General features: G+C 38.9%; 1 protein-coding gene across 2 annotated transcripts in view; it reads right to left on the bottom strand.

The window, feature by feature from the left end:
- Positions 1-14604, bottom strand: part of PDE4D (phosphodiesterase 4D) — an 849844-nt gene that overhangs the window by 404908 nt on the left and 430332 nt on the right. Inside the window, exon 1 of one of the 2 annotated variants that reach the window (XM_055555247.1) lies at positions 8375-8809. The exons of the other annotated variant lie outside the window; for it this stretch is intronic. Coding sequence (XP_055411222.1) covers positions 8375-8664 — 290 coding nt within the window. The 5' untranslated portion in view covers positions 8665-8809. Of the gene's footprint in view, positions 1-8374; positions 8810-14604 lie in introns of those variants that run through there. 2 annotated transcript variants of the gene reach the window in all.

The raw sequence follows: 14604 nt of genomic DNA, 5'->3' as shown, positions 1-14604 counted from the left end.
TTAAATATTCAAAACTCATCACTTAATAATCAGGCTACATTTTATTATTATCTACATTCCTGATGTCATGCATGTCTATTGCACCTATATGTACAATTTGGCATCTCCTGTCAATGCCATACTTAGTGACCTCTGTGGCTTGCAACGGACCGGTGGGAGAATTTTTGCCATGGAAATCAGCAAATACTACAAACAGGCTCTTCTGGTGTTTTCACAGAGAGCTGACTGTTAACATTTACCAGCATGCCACTGACCAGGCTTATCAACGGCATTGGACAATCAGCTTCTGGATGAATGTATTCATATTTTATCCGAATTCTGATTGTATTCGAGTGCTTTATTCATGTTCACATTAGTTCTTATAGAGTGTGTTCCTTTAGCCCAAGACAAAGCTTCTATTTTTCCAGTTCATTCCCAGGGCTTCTTTTTGGAATGTAGTATGCACACTTGTTGCTCTTGGAATGTCTGTCTTTTGCATTAGATTGATTTCAGCTACTCAATAGCTACAAAGGTCTTCAAACTTTTCAATGTTGGGTGATAGGTTTGAGCAGATGAACTCCAGGGTCTCTTCAGCTTTGACCTTCTGTTCCATGATACAGGGAAAGGAAGCAAAATGCCCCCACTCTTGTCAGGGGTCTAAAAACATTGGCAAATTGGCTCATTCATTCAGCACAAGCATATACATCAAGCATTTATTATATGCCATACCCCCTTCTGGGTACTGGTAATACAGAGGTGGAAAAAAGACAAAAACTGCTGCCATATGGAGCTTAAATTTTGATATGGATTAACTAATATTAATTTTACTGTTGTCTACATGCCAGGCATGACCTCTGACTAATGGACAATCCTCATAACCCTCCCATTTAAAGATGAAGAAACTATGGCTAAACTGAAGAGAAATAGCTTGACTAATGTCTCAGAGCTATGAAGACTTTGACATTCCAACCTCAACAATGCGACTGGACAGCCAACCAGCTCTCAACCTGTCTCCCCACTGTGTCTTATCAATGTGAGGCTGTTTTTCTACGTGCAGGTTGCTTATAACATAATTGTTTATAGGTGAGCCCTTTTGTGCTATTCGATAACCAAGAGCAGTTCCAATGTTAATGAAGTAATTTACAGAAGCATCAAAGAATGGATGAAACAGTAAGGGAAATATAGAAAATGCTATTAAAGAGGAGGTAGGCATGTACCTATTCCATGTAAAGGCTCTTTGAACCAGACACTTGTATTTTCCACTTATAGACAGGGAATCTACTAAAGAAGGTCAAGCAATTACCCAGTTAAGAAAGCAGCAGAGGGGCTTCCCTCTTGGCTCAGTGGTAAAGAATCCACTTGCCAAAGCAAGAGACACAGTTTGACTCTGGTCTAGAAAGATCCCACATGCCTCAAAACCACTAAGCCTGGGAGCCACAACTATTGAGCCTGAACTCTAGAGCTTGGAAGCACCAACTACTGAGCCCATGTGCCACAACTGTTGAAGCCCACGTGCCCCAGAGTCCCTGCTCTGCAACAAGAGAAAGCACTGCAATGAGAAAGCCCACACACTCAACTAGAGAGTAACCCCCACTCTCTAGTAACCAGAGTAACTAGAGAAAAGTCTGTGCGCCATCGAAGACAATGCATAGCCAATAAATAAATAAATAAAATTATTAAAAAAGAAAGCAGCAAAACTGGCATCCAAGTGTGGTCTATTTGGCTTTAAAGCCAGAGTCTCCCTCCTATAACACCCGCCCCCCCCCCACCTTTCACAATGTGCAATGGTTGTTAAACATGTTGTTATTATCATAATGACTGTAATGTTGCCTATAAGGAAACCATTTCACTCATGTTCAATTAAGCCAGTGTTACTCACAATTTGGAACATCATTAAGAATGCCATTCAATATGCAAGACAATGCCAGTGGAATAAATAGGCATGATGCAGATGAAGTTGACCTGTGTAGCTCAGAGAATCTTTTGGCTTCTCTGAACAGTTGGCCAAGGAGCAACATTCTGGCAGTAAAATATAACCACAGGACCAATGTTTTTGGCCACATGAAATGAGCCAGATGGAACCAGATGAAGCAAAAACCCAGGAAGAGGACAGAAGCACATAAATTCACTGATTAGTTTCCTTTTTTCTTTCATAAGAAACACATATTGTGATGCTTCTGCTTAATACTACTTTAAGCCAACCTCAATTAGGTTAGAAGACTGTTCAGATATTATTTGATAACTTTATATTTTGGTCAATCATTATACCCTGTTATACACCAGATTACAGTTGTTCTTTAGAACAACTAAAGAACACCTCTAAAGGTGTTCTTTAGAGGAAGGCTCTGAGTTCAGTCAACGAGGCTGGTTAAGTCTATCAGAATGTCACCTCTTATTATGGAACTTGTGTGTGGCAATGAGAAGATCTGATCAAGAAATGGAAAGTGAGAAAGTGACTAGAAGTCGAGCCTCTAGGACAGGGTTCAAACTTGGGCATGTTCCCTAAACTCTCTCTGCCTAGTTTCATCATCTGTAAGGTAAATACAATGCAAGTCCTCCTTGTGGGGTTGTTTTGTAGGATGAAATAAGATAATGTATTTGGAGAGTGCTGGAAACACTATCTGGCACATACTAAATCCCCAATACAATTTAGATTTTATTATTACTCTGGACTTCTGACCACATGTGGGTTGTATAGCCACTGGTCCCTAAACCTCCAATTTTCCTCTCATTTGGTGGTAATTATACCCCTACTCTTCAGTTCAGTCACTCAGTCGTGTCTGACTCTTTGCAACCCCATGGACTGCAGCATGCCGGTCTTCCCTGTCCTTCACCAACTCCTGGAGTTTGCTCAAACTCATGTCCATCGAGTCAGTGATGCCATCCAACCATCTTATCCTCTGTCGTCTCCTTCTCCTCCTGCCTTTAATATTTCCCAGCATCAGGTTCTTTTCCAGTGAATCAGCTCTTCACATCAGATGGCCAAAGTATTGGAGTTGCAGCTTCAGCATCAGTCCTTCCAATGAATATTCAGGACTGATTTCCTTTAGGATTGACTGGTTTGCTGTCCTTGTAATCCAAGGGACTCTCAAGAGTCTTCTCCAACACCACAGTTCAAAAGCATCAATTCCTCAGTGCTCAGCTTTCTTTATAGTCCAACCCTCACATCCATACATGATTACTGGAAAAATCATAGCTTTGACTAGACAGACATTTGTTGGCAAAGTAATGTCTCTGTTTTTTAATATGCTGTCTAGGTATGTCATAGCTTTTCTTCCAAGGACCAAGAATCTTCTAATTTCATGGCTGCAGTCACCATACACAGTGACTTTGGATACCCAAAAAATAAAGTCTCACTGTTTCCATTGTTTCCCCATCTATTTGCCATGAAGTGATGGGACCAGATGCCATTGTCTTAGTTTTCTGAATGTTGAGTTTTAAGCCAACCTTTTCACTCTCCTCTTTCACTTTCATCAAGAGGCTCTTTAGTTCCTCTTCGCTTTCTGCCATAAGGGTGCTGTCATCTGCATATCTGAGGTTATTGACATTTCTCCCAGCAATCTTGATTCCAGCTTGTGCTTCATCTAGCCCAGCTTTTTGCATGCTGTACTCTGCATATAAGTTCAATAAGCAGAGTGATAATGTATGGCCTTGACGTACTCCTTTCCCAATTTGGAACCTGTCTGTTGTTCCATGTCCAGTTCTAACTGTTGCTTCCTGACTTACATACAGATTTCTCAGGAGGCAGGTCAGGTGGTCTGGTATTCCCATCACTTTCAGAATTTTCCACAGTTTGTTGTGATCCACACAGTCAAAGGCTTTGGCCTAGTGAATAAAGCAGAAGTAGATGTTTTTCTTGAACTCTCTTGCTTTTTCGATGATCCAATGGATGTTGGCAATTTGATCTCTGGTTCCTCTGTCTTTTCTAAATCAAGCTTGAACGTCTGAAGTTCATGGTTCACATACTGTTGAAGCCTGACTTGGAGAATTTTGAGCATTACTTTGCTAGCGTGTGAGATGAGTGCAATTGTGTGGTCATTTGAATATTCTTTGGCATTACTTTTCTTTGGGATTGGAATGAAAACTGACCTCTTCCAGTCCTGTGGCCACTGCTGAGTTTCCCAAATTTGCTGGCATATTGAGTGCATCACTTTAACAGCATCATCTTTGAGGATTTGAAATAGGTCAACTGTTTTATCCTAAAAATTGAATGAGATGAGGTATGGAACAGAACACTAAAAAGAGCAGATAGTAACATCTGTTACATTTGAAAAGCTTTAATTTTTTTTTTTTTATGCCACAGAATAGGAGGTACTAATGTGGAACTTGGAAAGTTACATCTCAGCTTACTGATTTGTTGGCAGGACTCATTTCTTTAAGACTTTGGCTCTAGCCATCATTTTCTAGTGAGCAAATTCAGTTCAGTTACTCAGTCGTGTCTGACTCTTAGCGACCCCATTAAGTGCAGCACGCCAGGCCTCCCTGTCCATCACCAACGCCCAGAGTTTACTCAAACTCATGTCCATCGATTTGGTGATACAATCCAGCCATCTCATCCTCTGTCGTCCCCTTCTCCTCCTGCTTCCAATCCCTCCCAGCATTAGGGTCTTTTCCAATGAGTCAACTCTTCACATGAGGTAGCCAAAGCACTGGAGTTTCAGTTTTAGCATCAGTCCTTCCAAAGAACACCCAGGACTGATCTCCTTTAAGATGGACTCCTTGCAGTCCAAGGGACTCTCAAGAGTCTTCTCCAACACCACAGTTCAAAAGCATCAATTCTTCAGTGCTCAGCTTTCTTCACAGTCCAACTCTCACATCCATACACGACCACTGGAAAAACCATGGCCTCGACTAGATGGACCCATAGGCACCTCATAAAAAATGTTCCTTTTAACATTCCTTTTTGAAAAGACAAAGTTCTGTGATTTGTTCAGATTGGAAGACAAGACCATCTCTAAAAGGGTAACTTTCTAGAAAAAGAGAAACTCAAGTTTCTGTGAATGTTACTATAATTTTAAACCATAACATTTTTAAAAAACAAAAGGTCCCAGAGTTCCCTTGGGGAATTGTCCGAGTCCTCCAACCTGCTAAGTCCTAGCTCTTTGTTCTTTCTTGGCTTCCAAGACAATTTTCTTCCCAGTTTTTGAGGTACTACATTTAAACTACATTTAAACATGAGTCTACTCACTGATACCACTTTCTCAAATCTAACGGAAGCATATCATTCCCTTCTGTCTCTCCTCTAAAGCAGACACGAGAGGTGTGGCTCTCATTCTAGGCCCACAGAGGAAAATCAGTCTCTTTAGAACGTAATCCTCTTTTCCTGTCTCTCTCTTTTTCTGCATCAAATCAAATTTAGCTTAATAAGTTATACGTTAATTATGTCTGGCTTTCTCTAAAAGTATATTTTATCCACAAAAGGCAAGAACTCATCACTGTTGAAGAACAACTTTCAAATCTATTTTAAACACTGTAGTACTGCCCAAGGTTGGGCTTCGCAGGGATCAACACTCATCAAATACATATGATTTGTGGTTACTTTAAAAAAATCAGACTCTTTATGGACCTGGCTTTCCTTCAGCCCGAATGCCACAGGGAGTGAAAACAATACCACAGACAAATATTCCAGCTTAACATTAGAGTATTACCAGTGTCATGCATAATATCCATTCCCTCTTTCAAAGGAAAAGAAAAAAAACCGTCTACTGGACACATGTGAGAATTTTACAGACTATAAAATTATGTTTATTAAACCAAAAAAACTTGTAAACGAGAAATTCAACCAAGAAATCTTGGCTAACGCCTCATTATGTCATTTGCTTCACTAGTAGAATTATATCTAAAGCCTCTCAAAGGTCAAGATAAGTTTAAATTACTTCCCTGCTTTAAAGATCTCATAGATTAAAAAAGAAATGAAGAAATACAAAAGCTCGGTTGCAAAACTGTGGGGTATTTCAAATGTTTACATCAAATAGCTTAATACTTTTGACTCCAGGGAAGCTATGCAATGAAACTGTCATTCAGAAGATAAATGTAGAATTTAAACGTGTGGGTGTATGTCTATGTGTGTATGTGTGTGCACGTACATAGGCATAAATACTGTGACTCGTGAATTTGAGTTGATGTGGTCTGATAAAAGTTTAAAGCAATACAATAAACATTTCCCCCACCATTGTCAGCACACTGCTGTGACTGAATGTCCATTCTTGTTTTTAGTACTAAGAGACCTCTGAAAATGTGAGGTCAGAGTGTCCAACTGCTGTCTTAGCTTTTTAACTTTCCACTGAACTCATGGCTTGTGATAGGTCCTGATCATATCCACAAGTTGATTTTTCACATAGAAATCCAACTCTCTTAGTTGAGTAATATCAACTGTGAGAGTGTATGTAGCAAGATGTTTCATCAAATATGCATTAATGGTATTCCCCCTGCATGGAAAGGAGCCTCTGAACTCAAGGAAATTTTAATCCAAATGGATAGAGAAAATAGGACCCACAGAAGAGTGAAGAGAGTACATATAAACAATTAATATTATTTGGTAAATTAACAATCAAATTAAAAGCAAATGAATGAGCAACAGAGTCTCTTAAGTTTCAAAAGAGACTGGTCCTTAATGGCTTTTCAGGATGTCATTCTCACCTCTTAAACTTGTTATGAAAGAAGGTTAGAACTACAAACTCAGGGCATTTAAATATACAGAAAATTCATCCTTAGACATACCAGTGCTTGTACTATTTTGGAAAGGATAAAACTGACAAGAAAATGAAAATATCTTTGGCAGACCAAGAAGGCAAGTTTCATAATATATCTGCAGATCACACAGGAGAGTTTAAACTCTGCATTTCTCAAGATTTCTGAAATCCTTTAGACAAACATGCTATTTCTTTTACGCTACCCAGCAGTTAGATATGCATGATATTTGGAAATTTGTTATCAGATTTCAACGGTAAGGAGTTTCTAGAAGCCACCATCTATTGGAAATATGCACAGTAATGCTTACAAATCTTAAATAAGCATACAACTGAGCAGATAAGAAGCATGAGATGTAAATAATAAGCATGAGATGTGAATTCAGTAGAATATAAAGCATATAGTAGGCATATAATTTCTAACTTTGAATCATTCTTAACTGTAACAAATTAACATAATTAATAAAAATAAATGATGTTTATTCTGTTTTGAAGTAGAAGTACTAACGGCAGTACATCTAGAAGTAAGGAAGTGCTACTTAAAACTTTAACTTCCATCTTTTATTTATCCCTTGTCAAAGTTTGCTTATTCTTTGTTACTAGGGAAGATTATAATTTGAGTCTTTTTGATTTCTTAGTTCCCTAAAAAATTCCAAGGACACCATCTTTAATACTGTCTAAAACAAATAAACAATTCTTGTGGATTATTTTAATCTAAACTTTGACTGTGTTTATGCAAGTAAATCTGAACACATTTGAATGCAAATTTAATGCATAATTCTAAACAGGCCTGGTGGTTTCCAGATATGTTACATTTTGTCTAAAGAAAGTCTTGAAATTTTGCTTAAGATTTCACCTCTATTTGCTACTGGTGAAATAGCTTGCAATGCTACAGACTAACCAATCAAAACCAAAAAAATGTGTGAAGGGTCAATCTTTTCTTTGTAAACATCTAGAATACTGAAGCAAAAAGGAAATCAAAGATTTTTCTCAATGTCTTCTTTTTCTTTCCAAATTATTGGGTTAAAATAAGCCTAAGTTGGATGTAAAGCAAACGTGTCACTGACAATTTATTTAAGTCTTGAGCTCAAGATTTTTCATATATTTCCACAGAAATCTTTGGACATAACAGATTAAGAACATATTCCCTTCTATTTTGTGGTATCTAATTCCCCTTGGCAAAATTAAAACTCCGAACTACTATCTAGACCATAGAGATAATTTCTACTTTTCCATGTGAATAGGACCTGAAACACTTATACATACACAGAAGTGTTTTGTTGTTGTTTGTTTGCTTCTTGAACCAAACAAGAAACCATCCCTGCTATTTCAAGGGTTAACCGAAAGTTAGTACGACAGAATCTGGCTACGTTACGTCCATTAAGTGGGCTAACACACTTGTTTTCCAGATGCCAGCCACGGGGATGCTTTTCTAAGTTTACCATTTAACTCTCAAAATCAGCTTTTAGAGTTAGTCAATTTCCTTCTGCTTCTGGGGGTTCCCAAATAGCCTCGGCTCTGTTAAGGTTCTCATCTTCACAGTTCCTATTCTGTATACTGCCCATTTATCCTGCCAATTGAAGGCAATCTAGGAAACAGAAGTTAAACAGATCAATACAGGGCACGAGACTTCTTTGCAGGGGGCCTAGGGCGACGGAGGCTGATGAAAAAAATTGATCCCAGCCACAAAAAGGAAAGAACAATACCTGTAAGACTTTGAGAATCGTGATCTTGACTTGACTCTTGTGGACAGTGCTGGCACTGAGGCTCCCCGAGGGTCCCACACAAAAGCCATGTGTGAAGGAGGTGCCGGGGTTGCTGGAGACAGAGGCAAGTCAGAGTGGGTGCAGAGCCCTGGGGCAGGGGGGCCCCTGGAGAAGCAGTAGGCACTTGCGGCCAAGGGCGGGCATTTCCTCTGAGCCTGCTCTGGGCTGCCAGCGAGGTGGCAGGTGGCTGAAGCACAGCTAGAAGAGATGGCAGGGACTTCCTGCCTCATGACACTTGCCCTTTGCGACACAGCTTGCTTCACTCCGACTTCATCTCATTAATAACATGAGAAACGCTCCCTTGAAAATTTGTTTTTAAATATGGCCCTGATTAAACAGCACAGTCACATGCCACTCCTGGAAAGCACAACACACACAAGCGCACACACACACAAACACACACAGACACACACACATTGTGAAAGGCATGACTGAAGTGGGTAAACCTTTATATCAAGTGTGAAGTTTAGGGAAAAAGAAAGGAAACAAAGGCCTTTTTTTTTTTTTTTAAGTAAATACATGCCCATGACTGGGAAATTCGACACAGATTTACTAATTTTCACACAACTAGCTGCCAGATGTCATGTTTCTTATTTCAACTTCTCTTAGAAACAGGGATGAACAGTTATTAGTAAACCCTCCACAAGGATTTAACAGTCTCTAAATACCAGGGCCTCCCTGCAAGTCAGCTTGAGAAGAAAACAGGCAGATCACTTTCAACACTTCTGGCAGCTTTTCCCTCAAGGAGATACTGCGTCACCTCGGACAGTGAACTGTAATGCGTGACTTTGACGGTAACAAAGATCAATTTTCTTCTTCGTTTTCTGTTCCCTCGAAACATTTCTTAACTCTATGATAAGTCCCTTAAAATAATCTTCTTCCAAATTAAACAAATGATGAAAAGCCACACAGAGCCCTTCACACATTTTACGAGTCCAGCACATCTCGGTGAGGCCTCTGTTTCAAAACTGTGCCCCAGGAGTCAGAGGAACCCAGGGCCATCATGGCTCCTTACCACCAGCGCTATTTAATGCTAACAATGCTGCGAAATTCCATCAGTCCCTGTCTAAACACTGCCCTGCTGGTGACCTCAACCGTAAACCAAGGCAGAACTCCACTTCTCCAGGATAAGATTAGAGAGGTTTGGAATGCCCAGCAGTGATTTAACCCCCTCTGGACTGGGCAAAACTGACCAACAGTTGTGTTTGGTGATCACCACCACTTTGGCCAAATTTTGAGAGCCCCCCTGAGAGCCCAATCTATCTCATATACCCAAGGGGTCCAAAGTTTTCTCACAGTTTTGGTAAAAGCTCAAGTCAGTCAACATGACACTTTTTTACACGATGGCATCCAGCACATCAGGGGTTCCTGAGAACACAGGTTTCAAATCAGCCTTGGGGATGACTAATAGAATGTGCTTTTATGGTTTCACCTCTTTGTTATCTGACGGATGGGTTAAAAGAGTGGGTGAGTGATAGCTGACTGAACAGCAGCGACCTCGGAGGAGCCAAGAGTTCAAAAACAAACATATTCTCTCTGAAATCAACTAGCAGGATTTTAATACTTCACAAACTACATCTTTTTTGCCTTTGTGTTTGGATCCTCATTTCACAAGAGCAATATGGGTGGTCATCTTGGTGGTAGTCTTTGAAAGGATTGAGAAGGAGCCCATACTTACACCAGTCTGCATTTCTCGGTGTGTTAAATTCCACTATTAGCACTTCACTCCATTATTCTATTAAATTTCCATGTCAGGAAAGCTCTTGGGAAATGCAAACATTTCTGGCAGAGTTGACACAGAGCTGAACAACTTGGTCTGTAGTGGAATGGCTTCATCCGAGACTGAAGCCAGACAGTGGAAAAAAAAATTGGGAGTCTGGGTGAGGAGGGTGGATGTCGCTGAAAACTGGTGAGGGGTGGAATGGCATGAAGGGAGAGAGGAGGGTAGACAAAGAACAAACAAGAGAACAGGAGGGAAGGTACTGGCAAAGATTTACTTTTCTACTTTCCATGCAATACAAAGGTCTCATTTTATTCAGTGGCATTTCAAATTTTGTAGATCAAAAAGTGTCACTGGTTTTTAACAATGAAGGCTGCAGTCCATAAACACAACATTGGGGGCAGAAAAATATCATTTTCATTGTTATTCCAAATGCATTTGTCATAGAAAGATGGACCCTATCTTACCATTCAGGCTAAAGTCAGCAACAGGCAGGTATTTTGACTAAAACTTGTTTTTGTCCACTCTAATTTACTTTTGAAAAGAATGTTCTGTTAATTGATACCTAGCTGATAAAATACAAGGGGATAATAATAATGCACAATGGAGGTATTACAGAATGTCTACGTTTTTCTGCAAGAAATGTATATTGAAGAGATGCAAAGTTGTCTTTTTCATTATCACCCAAAGATTTCTTTCCCCCCTCCACTTCTCGAAAGCAGACATCTGGAAAAGTTAAACATGATCAAAACAACAGAACTATGAATGTGAAATGATGACCAAGAAAATGGAAACTTGGATCCTTTTTTTCATAATGCGAAATTAGATGAAGTTACAAGAAGTATCTGCCAGTGTTAATGCTATTTTTCTCCTTAAATAATTACTCAAACACCTCCATCTAATTTCTCCTGTATAGCTAGGCATAATCTCTGTTAGGTGACCAGGTCTCAGCAAAGTCACAGAAATACACTGTTTACTTCCGAGATTAATAATGAGCAAAGTTAACTTTTAACTTTGATTTTAGTGTTTTAAGTATAACCATTAATATCATTTTCTGGGACTAGCTAGTACTTCACAAAACTTCACAAACATGAGAATTTAGGCAATCGGAAACAATATAAAGGTTAAATAAAATATTTGCTAGGATGAATCTTTGCTGTCATTTATCTTTCAAGCAGCTGTTTTCCCTGGAGAAGGAAATGGCAACTCACTCCAGTATTCTTGCCTGGAGAATCCCATGGACAGAGGAGCCTGGTAGGCTACAGTCCATGGAGTCGCAGAGTCAGACACAACTCAGCGACTTCACTCACTCACAGCTGTTTATAAATTTCCCTTCTCGTGTGCTAAACGGTAGAGAAAGAAATGAAATAGAAATCTTTTGAATATTTTAATTTCTGTCCTATTAGTAAGCATTTATTTTCCAGAAGTTTCAGGAAAAGCATGATTGAATGTCAAGGAGAAATGTTTCATCTCTAAGACAAACTCTTCTTTTGCAAGTTGGAGATTAAACTTAACATCCCAGGGAAAACCAGATTCTTTAATCTAAACTTTGCTTTCACCCAGGTGTTATTCACTTCATTCTTAACCTCCCTAAAATCTCAAGAAAATGCCCATCTCCTGCCAGTAATGTAGCTTTTATGTTTTGCAGAGCTCTAAATAAGGAACCTTTGTCCCTTGAACATTTCTGCAATTTTGGTTTGATTCCAGATGTTAAAATGGCAAATTTAAGGCTTGATGTTTGATACAAATTCAGAATTTCCTTTATAGGAGATAGCTTGTTGTTGTTTCTTTGTCGCTAAGTTGTGTGACCCCATGGACTACAGTCTGTTAAACTCTTTTGTCCATGGGATTTCCCAGGTAAGAATACTGGAATGGGTTGCCATTTCCTTCTCTAGGGGATCTTTCTGACCCAGGGACTGAACTTGCATCTCCTGCATTGGCAGGCAGATTCTTCACTGCTGAGTCACCAGGGAAGCCCATAGGAGATAGTTACTATGAATCAATTTTGAAAATCCTAAATTTAAAAGTAGGAGAATTTAAATATAATCACATAGCACTTATTTACACACCAAGTCACTATTGGAGAGGTGGAAGGGGAAGGTTTAAGCTAAGCTTCAGAGACACCAAGAGTTACATTAGTGGGGTTGTATGATGTTGAAATACACTGCCTCAGGAAACCAGAGCAGACAGAGATATGGGTTCAAGATAATGCTGTATTTTGAAATAGTTGCTGGTTGCAGACTCAAAGGCAGCAGAGTTTAATGTGGAAGCAAACAGCTTCATTTTCATGTTATCATTTATCTCTGATAATAGTTTCATTATAACAATTCTATTTTCAGGGTGATCTGTTGCACAAGAGTATGCAGAAAGGAAATTTAACAACTGGATTTAAAACACATCTGAAAACCTATTCATTCAGTATAAGTAATTTTGGTTTAAATAAGGCTTCTTATTACATTAATACACTATCATGATCAACTATCAATTATTATTCCAAATGAAAATGCTGAAAAATTATACTAACATTTTCTTTGAATTGCTTTCAAATAGTCATTCTAAATCTTATATGTGTCTACTTGATTCAGAGGTCAATCTTTCCATGTTCTGAAAGGAAGGAAACTGTTCTGAAAGTTTTTTTTATGCGCTGTAATACAGTGGAGTGCTAACGGAATTGAGGGTAACCCATAGTCTGAAGAGCATTAAGAAAGCATATTCTACATTTTAAGCAGCTTCAGATGTACCCTTTATTCATACATGTTCCAGGGCACAAGTGGAAATAAAATGTAATTAAATAGCTAAAATTATTAATTAAATTTGTTAAAGAAGTTTTTAAAGCTTTAAAAATATGTATAGTTGATTTACAATGTTTTGCTAGTTTCAGTTATACATATGCATACATCCGTTTTAAATACTTCTTTCCATTATGATTTATCACAGGATACTGAATACAGTTTCCTGTGCTAGGCACTAGGACCTTGTTTATCCACTCTCTATGTAATAGCTTTCTTCCGCTAAGCTCAAAACTGAATTCATGCTCCCCCCATTCTTCCTCCCCCTTGGCAGTCACCAGCCTGTTCTCTAGGCTTCTGAGTTTGTTTCTGTTTTATAGATAGGTTCATTTGTGTCCTATTTTAGATCCCACATATGAGTGATATCACATGATACTTTTCTTTCTCTGTCTGACTTACTCCACTCAGTATGATAATCTCTAGGTCCATCCATGTTGCTGCAAACTGCATTATTTCATTCTTTCTTGTGGCTGAGTAGTAGTCCATAGTCGGAGAAGGCATTGGCACCCCACTCCAGTACTCTTGCCTGGAAAATCCCATGGACGGAGGAGCCTGGTGGGCTGCAGTCCATGGGGTCGCTACGAGTCGGACACGACTGAGCGACTTCACTTTCACTCTTCGCTTTCATGCGTTGGAGAAGGAAATGGCAACCCACTCCAGAATTCTTGCCTGGAGAATCCCAGGGACGGGGGAGCCTGGTGGGCTGCCGTCTATGAGGTCGCTCAGAGTCGGACACGACTGAAGTGACCTAGGAGCAGCAGCAGCAGTAGTCCATAGTATATATGTATCACATCTTCTTTGTCCATTCATCTGTCAATGGACATTCAGGTTGTCTCCATGTCTTAGCTATTGTGAATAGTGCTGCTGTGAATATAGGGGTGCATGTATCTTTTTGAATTATAGCTTTGTCTGGATATATGCCCAGGAGTGGGATTACTGGACCATATGGTGATTCTATCTTTAGTTTTTTGAGGACCCTCCAAATTGTTTCCCATAGTGGCTGCACCAACTTACAATCCCACAAACAGTATAGGAGAGTTTCCTTTTTCTCCAGACTCTCTCTAGAACTTGCCATTTGAAAATAGCTAAAATTATTAAGAGATAGAATAAAATAAATGGCAAGATGCATGATTAAATATAAAAAAAGATAAGACTAAATTTTGAATCAAAATACTTTGTTAAACACTCAAGTTTTCTATCTACATATTTTAGGAATGTTTTATCAATTTGGAAGATAATTAGGTCAAGCCCTTTCTATATAATGAGGCTCTGAGTTCTTTCTAAACACTTGGGTAAATGGGGGGTGAGAGGAAAAAATAGGGAGGAAGAAATAAGAGGGAAGGGAAGGACGTTTTTTGTTTCTTAAGTGCCTAGTAAGTAACTAACAAAGTCTTAGGAGGGTTTTCGTTTTTTTTTAAGTAGTTAACAGGAAATACTTCTAAAGTCAAATGCTTCAGATTCATGTTGATGCATGGCAAAACCAATACAATATTGTGAAGTAATTAGCCTCTAATTAAAATAAATTTAAATTAAAAAAATTGAAATTAACATAGGCTAATCACTTGAAATAAAGAACTAAGCATTATGTTTTTAAATGTGTGCAAAATCTTCTGAGGTCAGTAAGTGTTTGTCTAAATTTCTGTATATGACAATTCTAAGAG

The sequence above is a fragment of the Bubalus kerabau genome, chromosome 18 (genome assembly GCF_029407905.1).
Source record: "Bubalus kerabau isolate K-KA32 ecotype Philippines breed swamp buffalo chromosome 18, PCC_UOA_SB_1v2, whole genome shotgun sequence".
Taxonomy (NCBI): domain Eukaryota; kingdom Metazoa; phylum Chordata; class Mammalia; order Artiodactyla; family Bovidae; genus Bubalus; species Bubalus kerabau.
The sequence above is the reverse complement of the archived record's forward strand: the minus strand, read 5'-3'. Positions and strand labels throughout refer to the sequence as shown.